The sequence below is a fragment of the Pezoporus wallicus genome, unplaced genomic scaffold (assembly GCF_028554395.1).
Source record: "Pezoporus wallicus isolate ANWC-B61680 ecotype Strahan unplaced genomic scaffold, APGP_CSIRO_Pwel_v1 contig_8673, whole genome shotgun sequence".
NCBI lineage: Eukaryota > Metazoa > Chordata > Aves > Psittaciformes > Psittacidae > Pezoporus > Pezoporus wallicus.
Genome location: NW_026637196.1, coordinates 509,865 through 524,347, shown reverse-complemented (window position 1 = coordinate 524,347; position 14,483 = coordinate 509,865). Strand labels below are relative to the sequence as shown.

Here is a 14,483-nt window from a genome sequence, read left to right as displayed (position 1 = left end):
TCCAAATACAGGTGTAAAAATAGTCCCATTGCTGTAAAGGGCCTTACTTAGTGGAAACATCACCGTTGTCTCATTGCTTCCTGCTCATGGCAGGGGAGTTGGACCAGATGACCTTTACAGGTTCCTTCCAACCCAAACTGTTCTGTGATTCTATGCAGGTCTCTGCGTGTGAGAATAGTGATAGCAGATTCCCCTCCCTTATGAGCTGTGCTTAATGAATATACCTAGTGGTACTTGTAAGCATGGGATGAAACCTATGAGAATGCAGCTAGGTTTGATGGAATATGTTTCTCAGCATCTGTTCTTTTGGCAGTAAGCCTTGCATATATTATAAAAGCTGGCCAAACTTCCCTATCAGAGGGCAGTACTTCTATGTCTTTAAGCAACAGCAAAAAAACCATCCCTCTAATGATTAAAACAGATACAATCCTAAGTCTGTTGCCTGAAACCAGCAGGAATACGCTAATCAACCTTTTTTTCTCCTCCTTCCTGTGAAATTCAAAAGTAGAAGTGTCTGCTGTGTATTACTAATAAGTGTCCCTTAAACCTTTTCATGTCTCCAATTATGGAGACATAATTTCTTTTAAATAAAGAGACTTCTGCCTTAAACTGGCAACACTTCTGGCTTGTATAGTAAGATCGTAAAAAGTAACATCATAAAGAGTTGTTCATAGATGACCTGAATGACTGTATTAAATATACTGCTACACCTTGCTTAATATCCCAAATTATAAACAGAATGTGTCTATATCGTATTATAAAATCAGGTTAAAAGTTGATTCTTCCTTTAATGCATCTGTAAACAACTTGAGTCAAAGAATTTGTTTTTCACTGGCTGGCTTTGATGAGACAACCACTGCACCAGAATAAGATAATATAGTAAGTCACTCCTTTCTTATCTAAACTGCTGCTGGTTCTGCATGCAAAATATAGATTCTTCAATCCCAGCCTTGGCAGGTAAGACTGCATTTACTTGTACACTTAAAGGGAAACAAATTATTGCAAGAAATCTGTAGCCCCTTTTTACACATTCTGCTATAAAGTGGAAAATTTTGTAGTAGCTGCTTTTTATTTGGTTTTTAATGTTTTGAGCTTGGACAGTGAAAACTCACTTTAAAAATGAAGCTGTTCAAGTAACTTTCATTGCTGCATTTTTATGCCTTTTGAAGTCTAAAGGGAATATTGTTTTTTTAATGCTTCTCTTTTCAGTGGAACTCTTAAATTTTAGTTCTTCGAGATAATATGTCTTTTCTTTGTTTTTTATTTATTCCTGGAGGTATTTAAAAGGTTTGTAGACGTGGCGCTTAGGGACATGGTTTAGTGGTGGACTTGGCAGTGTTGGGTTTATGGTTGGACTTGGTGATCTTAAAAGTCTTCCAACCTAAATGATGCAGTGATTCTGTGATTAGCTTATAGAATTTATGTAGGTGGAACTTGAGACACGTTTTATTGAAGCCATTACTGTACATCTTTCCAACAGCTCTCATAGTTGTAAATGCCAGAAACAGAAATTTACAGTACAGTTGAGACCAAGCACTAGTGAGCTCCATGAGTGCTTGCAAGGTTCACCCAGATTAAATAATGACAAATGTAGGAAATTTACTTTCAGAAGCATAAAGTCTATCAGTTTTGGGTACTGTTGAAATTCAGTTGTTGCTGATAGAAATGCAAATGGAATCTGTCTTGCAGAATTTCTACAGGTATTTTAAAGAATTGTTGATGGAATTATTATTTTCAATGTCTTACAGTTTTTGCTTAATTTTTATGTTCTTCTTACAAAGCTCTTGTATGAAGGTGAAGTAATGAGCTTATTGCTAAGAAAGTGTATTTTATAGGCTTAAGAATTGTTTTCCAGTGTAGTGATTTTAAGGGCCAAATAGTAAAAAATAGGAACTTGAATTAGCTGATACATGAAGAGAATACCCATATCTAGACGAAGGGGGGGGAAAGCAGAAATCTAATCTTGATAATGTCATTGTGTTGGCTGAGTATTACAGATGAATGTTAACCCTTACTGAATTACTAAAACATTCGGATCCACACTTTTCCTCCTGCCTCTTGTAATAAAGTCGGGGAACAGTCTTTTTTCCATCTCCATCCTCTGTCTCCTCCAAAAACTGATGGGCAGTTATTTTCAGAGACACTGCTGAGAATTTATTTTTGTCTCTGCTGCCTTAAACAATAAAACTTGCTAATTTTATGTTGTTATTCTTTACTTTCCTTTCACATGGAATCACAGACATCCGCTAATGACCTGGGATCCTAGCCAAGAGCTGGCAGTGGAGGGAGAAAATGCAGGATATTTATAACTTCATTATAATCCATCATTTATTCCTTGCTCTCTTCATTGCAACGGAGATACAGTTCAGTATTACAAAAAAAGTATTTCTTTTGCTCATTTTAAGAGGATATCAGTAAACTCTTCCAATTTTTTTTCCTTTTTGGTAGACTTTCAGACACAGATAATGATGGTATCACACCATTTAAAGTGACAAATTACAGTATTTTTCTCCCATGAAGTATTATCCAGGCCAGGACAGTGGGATGTCTAAAACATTTTCTGGTCCCACTGGAGTAAAGCTGTGTGATTGTAGAGAACATTGTGCTGCTTCTTCCAACTGTGACATTAGCCTTTGCTAGACCTTTAGAAAAGCTGAAGTTTTTAGTTTCCCCTGTGGGTTTCATTCATGCATGGTCTGGCCCTGAATTCACTGGAGGAAACTCTTCCTTCATTGCATATTGCTGGCACTGGTGTAAGTCAGTGTGTTCCTATCCTGCTGGTGAAGATGCACAGCACAGAAATTAAATCTGTCCCTCTGACATGCAAGCCTGCAAACAAGCACCCATGTGGATAGATCAGCACTCAAATCTGCAGTCCTGGGTCCCTGGGACAGAGAAACAAACGTGTTTGTCTGTGTCTTCCTAACAAATATTTCTGTTCTCCTGGAGAGAATTACCAACCTTAAAATATACTTCCCAATTCACTCAATGAATGAGCTCCATTCGTTCCTTAATGGATAGCGTTCACCTGTGTTGGTGATGGGCAAATGAAATACCAGAGTAAAACTTACATAAAACACAATGTAATGTGTAAATCTCAAAGTAATCATTAATAAAGCAATGTGTAGAAAGCTTTATTAGGACAAGTAGCTGGGCTGAGCTAAGTCAGATAGTGATACAGTGTCAAATGCTGCAGAGTTTGTATTGTATGGCTGTTGCATTCGAATTTCTCACCTGTAATCTAGAGATAACACAATAGGCATCCCTGTCAGGCAGGAAAAGAGGGATCTGAGAGGAATGTGGTTTCGTACAGGTAGATGAAAACACCAGGTGGTATTTTTGTGATGTGACTTTTTATAGTATTCTACAATTCCACCTAAATACCTTAGTCAAGATTGAACTTTCATGCTGTTAAATGTAGTGTGTGGATGCACATAACCACACAGAGCAGACACTGAAATTAATTTTTTCACTGGAAAACAAATTACAGCTGATAAGATGAACAAAGCAACCATTGTTGTGTCTCACAGGGAGAATTAAACACAAAGGGATTTAAGGACATGCAGGAAGTCTGTTGGCAGAGCCAAGAACTGAGCTGTCTCTTAAGTTCTAGTGCAAATGCCTCTGCTACGGGCCAAGTATCTTGAGTTGGAGAGAAGCTGTCCCTTTCACTGCCCTTCTTCCGGTTTGACAGGGAAAAGAAACTGAAAAGGCTGGATAGAGAGAAGGAAAAGAAGTAATCCCAGTTGTGAAGCCGTGGCCTCTTAACAAGAGAGAAGAAATGTTCCCAAACTAACCAGCCGATACCTTCCCCCCCCCCCCTTCCCCCATCCCATTCAACCCAAAAAGTAATGTTGCTGAAGTAATCCTAATGTCACAGTAAGGAGTTCTGAGCAGCTGATCAGCATAATGTGCTTCCCTTTGCTTGTGCTTTCTCTGGCTGTGCACAGAAAGCCGTTCAGCTGACATTTGTTTAATGTTCCTTAAAAGAAAACACGTGTGGAAAAAGCCTTGCATCATTGGAACAAACCCTTTAAATTTGTTTTCAGATATTTCTTCCTTGCATACTCTTTCTGCCTTTTCTGTTTAAATTAATTTTTAGGAGTTTGTGAAAGTTTTGGGACCAAGGCTTTCATTATTTTGTCAGGAATTCTTTAGTTCTGCGTAACTGTATTTCATGAGACTTTTTCACTTTAATTCCAAGTCTTGGATGCTACATCTGAGATGTAGCAGCAGTGTAATTAAACAGAGTATGGTCATAGCCCAAACAGTAACAGCTTGAGGGGGGCAAGATTCTCTAGGGAAAACATACCAAATATGAGATACTGCATATCTGTAGTTTGCAGTGGAGATGCTGGCAAATAGATGCTGCAGGACTGAGCCTCTTAGGTTTTATAAAGCTGCTGAAACTGTCCTGACCTATTGGTTGAGAGTGATTTTGTTTGTATATTAAGGAACAGCAACTTTTCTTTAATATACCAAGTCTATTTTGTACCTGGATCTGCTGCAGGTGTCTTCATGCTCTGAAGCTTTCTGTCTGCTGATGAAGTTTTCTGCTTTCTTGTTTGTATGGCAAGTCTTTAATGGAAACTGGGCTGTTGATTCTATTCATCATTATAAAACCATTTGGTTACCTCTTTGGTGAAGGGCAGCTGCTGGCCATATGTCCTACCTAAGTTTAGCCTTTTTCTCTTTCATTAAATCAGTGGTATTTCAAAGGATATTTTTAAATTGTGCTGTGTAAGAAGATAATTTTCTTCTGGGTTTGGTCCCAGTTATTAACCTGTGGGAACTTATCTTAGTTTTCAAACATTAGCCTAATGTTTTACAGTACAAGTGGTTTGCTTTTAGTGAGCTGTTTGTTGATACTGTGGACCTTGCCTGTAGCAAGTAGTGATTTTCTTTATTCAAAACCTTTTTTTTTTAAATTACCAGAAGATTTTCATGTCTTGGTTTTTGCCTTGACTAAATAAACAGCCTTGAAATTTCTGAAGTTTCTAGGATTAGGTTAGTTTCCTAATGGTAGCATTAACTATTCACCCCTTCCGACACTTGCAAATAAGAAAACAGTTATCATATATATGAGACTTTGATAAACTCTTTTACTTCCTTTTTGCTTCTCAAAGGTGATGTTCCCTCTTTTTCTGTTCTTTCCGCTTCCTCCTACCTTCTCCTCTGCTTCAGAGTTGGTTCTAGCCTGTTCATTGTAGTCTCAGCAAAATGCAAGTACTCTTTACCAGAAATTATTTAGGGTAAAAACTCCCCAAAACCTTATTTAGCAATATTGTCCCCTTGAATTTGCAAAAATGGCATTACGTGCTGTCCCTGCAGGTTTATTGGATGTTATTTTCTTTCATGTTACTCTGGACTTGGCTTGAGTGACTTGGGGAAACTTTATTTCCCAAATTCTTAAACCCTAGAGCATAACAGACAATTTGCTACAGTTTAAAACAACTGCTTTCTGTTTCCTTGTGCAATTCAGTTCTGATTGGATTAAGAAAGGTAAGTTTTCTTCTCAGGAAATTCTTATTGCCAAACCTTTTTTCCCGATAGAATGCCTCCATTATCTCTGAAATTGAAGCATTTACAGCTGTAAGAGTGATAGATATGTATATATTCACTGTGAGGGTGGTGAGCCACTGGCACAGGTTGCCCAGAGAAGCTGTGGCTGCCCCATCCCTGGCAGCGTTCAAGGCCAAGTTGGACAGGGCTTGGAGCAATGTGGTCTGGTGGAAGGTGTCCCTGCCCATGCGACTGGGATTGGAATTAGATGGTCTTTAAGGTCCCTTCCAACCCAAACTATTCTATCTTTATCCCAGAACAGGGAGCACCCATTGCAGTTACAGTGTAAAATATGTATTTGCTGTCATCAACTGCCCTAGTTGCATATCCATTCAATGCACAGTAATTCAATGAAAAGTCAGAGGCACTGATATTAACTGAGCCTCATGTTAAAATAGTCAAAAGCATTAGTTCAAATCATATGCATTAAAGGAGAGTTTTATTATCTCCAATTTTTTGTTAGCCTCAAAAGAAAAGCTCACAGCCAACACGCTTCCGTCTTTGTGTGCAACACATAGAAAGGTTATACATTATGGGGGTTATCCACTGGCCATTGGTTTTGATAGTGAGTAAGATGTCAAGGAATATAAAAGAAAAAAAAGGCTTCATAATATACATGAGAAGTTGGGAGAAACAGAATATGCTAAAATTTTTGATCTAAAAATAAATATGTGATTTTGAAAAGAAGAGTTTAAAACCAAAAAGCTTCACACTTCTAATATCCACGCGAAGATTTCAATGTAAAATAACAAAGTCAGAAACCCTCACTGTTGATAACGGTCTGTCACTTACGGTGTGTGACTGAATGTGCTCCATGACGTATTCATTTCTTCTTGGCACTAGCACAAAAATATGTTCTTTCATTCTGGAAAAAAAATATAGTCATCTGTCTGATACACAGGCGTGCAGGTCTAATGTGATAAAATGTGATATAGTCTCAGACTAATAGGGTATTTTCAGTATCTTGAAAACACATTATTCAAGAAGGATGTGCAAAAGCCACTATAAATTTTTACTTTTAAGCCAGTAAAAGAGAGAGATGAGATTCTGGCTTCAGAAGATTCCTGCTGACCAAATGGAAAAGGATCCGAATAAGATATTGCTTCCCTGTTATAAATCATCCGGTAGTGAAGCTACTGTCAACTTTCGTATCTTTTAGCAACGTGAGGTGCATTTCCAATTAATATTCTCTATGTCATTTTAAAAATGGTCTTCATGAAGAGGTTAGAAGTATCTCAAGTATTCTTAAAAAAGCAACCCCAAAAGTCTCAATTCGTTCTGTCAGTTTTTATTTTCCTTTGAAATGGGTAATACATAGAGATTTTCTTATCAAGGGTGACCTGATATGAAGTGCAGAGTTTTGGTGCAGTTTTGCTTTGTGTTCCAAGCTGACTGCACTTTATACTTCCTAATTTTTGCCTTCCAATAGAGATTCAGATGTTATTGGCAGAGTGGCATATTTGTTTGACCTCTAATGCATTTGGATTTCAAGGAAAATACATAAGCAATCTTTCTAGCTTTCAATTTTAAATAGGATTAACTCAATAGCGGTAAGTAGGCTGCACTAAATTGCTACTTTTTAGTTTCCCTCCATAACAGCAATTAGAACCTGGGTTTGTCCTTATTTTAATATTTGGCTTATGTGAAATATGAAATTTCTTTTGTTGTTGAAATATTTACTTATTTAAATAACACAGAATATTTAGGCTTTAGGTGGTCTCAGAATCTGTCATTCACATAAACATTTGGAAAGCATACACTGTAGTGAGACTTCATCTGAAGTATTTTCTGTTTCTGTCTTCAAAATTCTACAATCCAGATCTAAACAGCATGTATTAAAATTGGCTAAAAATATCCTGTTGATGCTCGCAAGTAGCACATAGCGACCAAATAAGCTGGTGTGCAGACCAGTAGAGAGAAAGGAAAGAAAGCAGCATAAATTGGTTAGAAGTGGGCACACTTATCCCACACAGAAGCATTCACTTTGCATCATTGCCAATAGTAAATTTGACCTTGTAATCTAGACATAAGGTACTTGAGATGCATGGAGTCTTTCAAGACTGAGTTTTTTTGTCTTTAGACCAGATTTGTTGAGAGTAGAATCCTAAAATTATTTAAAAACTGCTAATTTTAAAACCCGTATTTGAAGAGGGAGGCAAGGAATTTAACTTTTTGTGATCAAATACCCTACCGTGCGATAGACACTTAAAGGCATTCATCAAGGCTGTTAGTAGCAAGCTCAGGCTTATGAAGCATTAGATTTGAGTGTGTTATTCTTTACTTGAGCAGTAATTTTCCTTGGATGACATGGAATTTTGTAAGACTACAAGATTTTACACTGGAGTTTTGTTCAAACAACTTATCTGAAGAGAAATGGTGCCAGTTGAGGGAGGGGGAGAAACGGGAAGAGGAGAAAGACACTGAGGAAGTCACCAGTACTCCAGTGCACTGGCTATGCATTTAGGAAATAAGTTTTTGTGGTTCAGAAAGATGGTGTAACTGCTGAAGCCATTGACAATCACAAGGTCCTTCTGCACTTCTGGGCAAGGGTCTTCTCAGTTTCTTGTATTAACTGTTGCAGATTGCACTTGTGCTGCCCAAGGCTTTGAACTTTGCCTGGGTAGCAATTGCATATCTGATATGCTCAAGTATGATTTGTATTTTAGTCTGGTAGTATAAACAGGGGACTTAAAAAGTTTATATGTGTTTAAAGGGCATAAACATATCAATTGTACAAATAGCTTCAATAAATCATCAAGAAAACAAGTAATATCAAGCTGAATATATTTATATTTTTAATTGAATGATAGGAGGAGTAGTCTTCCTAGTACATTAGTCTGTAAACCTTAAATTGTTTTTGAAAAACACATTTAAGTTAAAATTGCCTCGTGTTCTAATACGGACAAGGGCAAATTACAAATACTGTAGTTTTCAGAAATTAAATTCTGTGATTCTTTGAGTTAGGACTTAGTCACAAAACTTAGGTTGCTGCTTAAGTGTTGGTAAGCCTTGTACCTTAATATGTACTTAAATCGTCTTTTTAATATATTCCAGTATGGTTTCTTAAGGGCAGGATTCCTGTTGAGGTTTTTCTACATGCTTTTAATATACAGTTACACAACTGCACAACTTCTTATGTAAGATTTCACAATGAGCAGCTTAACTTGCCTGTTCTGCAAACACTTAAGACTCTCTGAACTATTTCTTGTATCTTCTAATGGAGCATTGAAATAAGTTTTGAATTTTTTAAGTGCTCTGTTGTTATACTTGAAGTAGATGTTTCTTACCTAATGTAAAACAGCTTCAACCCCAAATATGTTCATATTGCAGCAACTTGGACAGCATTTTGGTGTGTGTGAACTGCATGGTTAAGACATTTTATCTACTAGACTAAACCTTTCCCTTTTTCCAGTTTGTACTGGAAGTCTGATAATAAGGACTAATGTGTACAGCACAGGATTTGTTAGATTTGAACTCTGTTGTGAGTATGCCATCAAAGTACCTTGAATGATAGCAGTTTTCTTAGTGCCCTCTCATAACTTAGAAAGGCACGTTTTTTCCACTATTAGGACAGTTGATAGGTAATAAATTGTAGAATGCTTCACAGGTCATCGTGGGATATGGACCAGATACATGTATAAAGTGCAGGAACAAGGCATAGCAGAGCCAGTTAAAGCTTTGTTGAAAGCAGCATTCAGCATGGAACAAGCCTAACAGTGCCAGTCACACAGAGCAGCCATGCAGGGAAGATACAATTTTCTTGCCAAATGGAGTGTTCTCTGCAGTACGCCATACCCAACTCACGGCCCTTGAAAAACCTCATCTTCCTGAAGCTTTATTTCAGAAGTGACTTGAATGAATCCCAGAAGAACTTTATTTTTTTTTTCCTTCTCTAATGATCAACAGAAACCATGATTTGATCCATTATATCATGAAATACGTTACTACATATGCCCAGAATGATTAATTGTAGTCCTTTTTGTATAATCAGCAGCTGTTGATACTGATGGGTATTTGGACTAATGCCTCTGATATTAGCACAGAAAAAGCTTTAATTTCAATTACCCTCCTTTATCTTTAAACAAGCCAGAAATTAATTGCTGTGCTTCACTTTGTTTTTTCTGCAGTATACTTAAACAAAGAGTTTTTTCTTTCAAAATTGAGACTGTATTCAATTAAATGAATTGTAATTTATTCTCACAAAAGGAAAGTGAGTAATTTACCAAAAAGAACAAACGCAAAGCAGTACAAATAAGCTTTTAATAGGATTTTAGTAAATAATTCTTGAAGTTCTCATTCATTATCATCATAGGGTTATGGCACTCTTTTCAGAGTAATCCAATTTTGCTTGTAATAATATGTCTTCTCTCAATGCCTAATTCAAAAAGGACTGATTTGAAACATATTTGAATTGAAGCGTCTGAGTAGCCATGTGTATTTAATAGAGAGTAAATATAACACAGCTTTGCTTAATTGGGATTTGGATTAGGTGTTCTTTCAGAGCCCAATGTATGTGCAGAGAGAGCAAGTACACAATAATTTGCACTTTTGGCTTAAGTTGCTATGGATGTTCTAAGATTACAAGGAATTTTATGAACACTAGTAGAACACCCCACGGTTTTCTACTAATGGATAGCATTATTCCTATTTTACCTGAAGGAAAATGGGGACATTTAAACTTTGAATTGCATGAAGTTTCAACATTAGTTTGTCTAAAATTCCAATTTCAATGCCCAGATGACATTGCGAGTGTTGCTATCAGGCTTGCCACCCTGAGAAGATTTTGTTTCATTGTAATTAAATCAATTAATAACTCACCACGATCCACTGTGAACCTTCAGAGAGGAGGACAGCTCTTAATGGGAGAACTGTCATAGAATCAAGATACCTCTCCAGGCTGCTTTTATCCCTGTTGTAAGAGGTTCTATCATGTGAAGTGTTTCTAAATTGATGTGGAATATATTAGCTTTTTTTAGGCCATTTCTATGTACAGCAAGCCAAGAAAAACTGGTTTTATTCCTGAATTTATTCTGTCTTGATACTCTGAAGGGAAGTGGTCATAGACCTGCCTTGCTCCTGTTACTCCAAGAGAACACTGATGGGGTAAACTAAAAGCAACAGGGCTAATCACACAGTTTGATAAATTTATACAATTGTTATTTTTAAATGGGGCTCCCATAGATGGAGTAAAACCAGATGATGGTAAGTACAAACAGATGTTGAAACGCTGCTGCAAGCAACCTCCAAGAAAACCCAACCCCCAGCCTAATCCCTGCAGTTATATTTTCCCACAATTTGGAAAGCAAGTCTCATGGACAAAGTGCCACCTATGATCTTATATTATAATTTCCAGTATGTACTGGAATACAGCTCAGGCTGTATTTATATATTTATTATATATTTATTCAGCACAAATTTCAACCATCATGCTGATATGTCAGTTACTTGTTCACTCGTTTATCGACTGTATACAATGGATTCATTTTGCTAGTTGTATTACTTCAGGGTTTTTTCCTTTCTGTCTGTAAAAGTCGATCTTTTTATGGCGTATTGTCCTTTATGAGGGATTATTAGCTAGATGTGCTGCAAATAAGTTACTAGTTCTTACTAGTTCTCAATGTCTATTCTGGACTTCTGGCTCTGAACTAAATATTGAAGAATATAGGTAAAGTTGTTCACAATAATAAATCTGATACAATTAAGGCATGTATAATGCCACTGCCTCCCATGGACTAGCAAATGTGCATATGCTCATGAGCACTCCCTGCATGCCCTCTGCACCCCTACCCCCCCCCCCCCCTTCCATACCAGTAGCTGGCGCTCAGGCCCTGGGGATAGCAATTCTCTACTCAGGTACTTATAGTGATGCTCACTTGTTTCACCTCAGCCACCCTAGTAATTGGTATCTGCAGCACAGGTCTTGGCACCCATGGTTCCCTCTGCAGCTGTTGACAGAGACACTCATACCACCCCAGTTACCCTAGTAGCTTGGACATAGATCCTGAAACACATTGTGCCACTCTAATTGCTGGCACTTAGATTCCTACTTGCTCAAGGTGCTGGCACCATAGATGTGAGAGACATATTACTTGAGGCTGACTTCAGCTGCTGACCTGAATTTACTTCTTCCAGTAACTGGACCCACACTCCTTAGGTCCATGGCTATACCAGCTCCCTATGCTGAGACACTCGCTGCCATCATTTGCAGGTACCACCGATGTGATGGCCCTATAAGCTGAGGTCTTCTGACTTCAATGCTGGCCCCAGATTCGCTCCAGGTACTGAGCTCAGTCAGACAGGTATACTGATCTCCTGCTGTTTACATGGAACCAGCCCCTTCTCCTTCCGGACTCCCTCACCTTAAACATTTCACAATAAGATTTGCACAGCCCTGCAGGTCCCCTCAAATATCCCAAATCCTTCTGTTCCTCTTGTTTTCCCCATAACTTATGTTACGGTTTTGAAGTCCAGGTTGCCCCTCTCCAAAGCTATGCTTCAGTTTCTTAATGGCCTATCGAGTAGTGCCTGGGGAGTTTGTCACTATTTTTGTTATCCCTTGTCTATTACTTTTGTGTCCATGTGTTTTGTTTGGCTTTCTCTGTACTCTTTAAACAGAAAAGTTCCTGATAATCAACAGAAAAGTTGATCTGATAATCCTATTGAAGCAGATGCTCTGACATGCCACATGCCCTTACAAATAAGGCAGGGGTAGCCAAATTCTGCTGAATGGCAGTGCTATTGGTTCTTCAACTAGAAATTTTCATCTTGTCTCAGTTTGAATTGAAATATCATCTGAAAAGGAAACTCTTGCTAGAAGATTTTTAATCTCTTTTCTGGGAAGTTTAGGTGAAGTGGTATATTTATGAAATATGTTTTACTATTGATTTTTCTATCAGGTTTAGTACATTCATCTCTCCATTGGAGAAGCAAATGACTTGTCAGTCAGTGAGCCTTCACAGCAGTGAAACACAGAAATCCTGTTCTCTCTCTCTAAATGCTAGCTAGTTTTCTATGTAAATGGCAAAACCATTGGTACTTGTAACATTTGTTTTGAAAGGCCAAAGCCAGCAGCAGGCACCTGCCTGCTGGATCCTTTTGATCCGTCATGCACTTTGTATCAAATCTTACAAGGTGTCCTTTCAGCTGGTCTGTGGCCAGGCTTTGATATGCAGAGAGCATGGTCACAATGTGGGGCAGCTGTGTCACCAAAAAGGGAGCAGGGAAAGCGGAAGGAATGACTGTTCAGATCTTGCTGTATGGCTGTGATGGTCCGACTTCTGTAGCCGCAGTGGGACTAGTGCAAGCTTTGGAAGTGCCTGGAGGCTGGCACTGATTTGGTGGTAACAGTTCTGTCTCTGATTGCAATGAGTGTGTGGTATAAACAGAAAATAAAGCATTTAGCCTTTGGTGGGGTGCTGCTTACTGACCAGAGGGGTCAGATAGAAGTATTGTTGGGTGTGGTCTCCTTGCAGGCTATGGGTTAGACTTCAATTTGCTTTTGACCTGTAATTCTGATGCCTAATGTTCCCACTAATGTCATTGCCTTTCTGCCAGATTTATGCTGAGGACTGTAAAACATGGGGTGGGGGAGATACTTGAGAATTCGTATGGTCCAAGTATGCAATAAGATACAGCAGGATAAGAAGCACAGTTAAACACTACTGCTCAGTGTCAGCACTGTGCTTGGCATGCCAGCGTCTAGGAGAAGACCTAACAAGTGAATGCTGGGCACTTAACATTGTGTCTGATATATCAGAAAGACAAATACTGTGAAGGTCCTTGTTCCCATGGAGTTACTGAAGCTGAAAGATCTACAAGTAATGCCGAGAGAGGCATGTTATTCATAGACTATTTTGTTTCTTTTGGTCTTTTCAGGTGTTCCAGGACCTTGGCACTTCTGTATTGTCGGGGGCATTCAGAGGATACAACATCTGCCTCTTTGCTTATGGACAGACAGGTTCAGGAAAAACTTACACAATGATGGGAACACCTGTGAGTTACTCCATTCATTTTACACTTAGGATTGAGGGCAGGGTGTCCTGCAGAATCATTGCTTTATTTTTAAACTGTGATTATGGTGCTTGTGTTGAGCAGAATGCTTATACATGCTTTGTTTGATACAGAAAATGAGAGGTAAGCCTTTACATTTAGGTAAATAACATAGCATCAGCTAACAACACTAGAAAATGAGGTGTAGCTTAAATATTTCTTCTAGATAGCCTTCATCTTACTGTTTATGAATCTTACTGCCTATGTCAGAGGACAAAAAACTATCCATGCTGTGTTTTCGAAACATAGCTCAATATAATACAAAGTATTCATCCTCGGAAGCTTTTGGCAGTCTGAGCTATAATGAAATTGAATTACTTTCACAAATAAAACTGGATTGAATCCTGAGAAATACTTTTGTAGCAGGCTTCATTATCTACTTGAGATATTTATTGATGGCAGAAGTTATTCTTTGGCTGTGGAAACTTCACTTCCAGTTTTGAAATGTGTTCGAATGGTGTTTGCAGAAGCTGTTACATTTTGATTCTTGTCTACCAGAAACCACTTAAAGTGCTTTTTAATCTTGGTACTCAGATTGATGGCTGAGGATCCTCAGTTGAGAATTCCCTGTGTTCTGCTGCAGCACAAGGCAGTTTAATCTCTATTCATAAATATTCTTGGCTGTTGGTGAAACATGCCCCTAAAAAAGTCACATTTTATTTAACAGCTTGTGTGAGTAGGCCACTATTTCCTACACCCATGGGATTAAATTTTAAAGATGAAATAAGGGTAAAATTTGTTCAAACCCAGAAGAGAAGAAAAATACTGTTCTGTCAGGGCTTGAGCTTTCGGCAAGGTTTGGATTTTAAAAACTGCGTTTTCCCCACAGACATCAGCAATAGGATTTTGTTAAATCATGACTAGATTCTTCC

At 38.1% G+C, this 14,483-nt stretch overlaps 1 protein-coding gene across 2 annotated transcripts in view; it reads left to right on the top strand.

The window, feature by feature from the left end:
- The window catches only part of STARD9 (StAR related lipid transfer domain containing 9), a 106,725-nt gene that overhangs the window by 35,387 nt on the left and 56,855 nt on the right, over positions 1 to 14,483 (top strand). For both annotated transcript variants that reach the window (XM_057403916.1, XM_057403917.1), the window contains exon 4: positions 13,438 to 13,554. In XM_057403916.1, the coding sequence (XP_057259899.1) occupies positions 13,438 to 13,554 (117 nt within the window). The remainder of the gene's footprint in view (positions 1 to 13,437; positions 13,555 to 14,483) is intronic.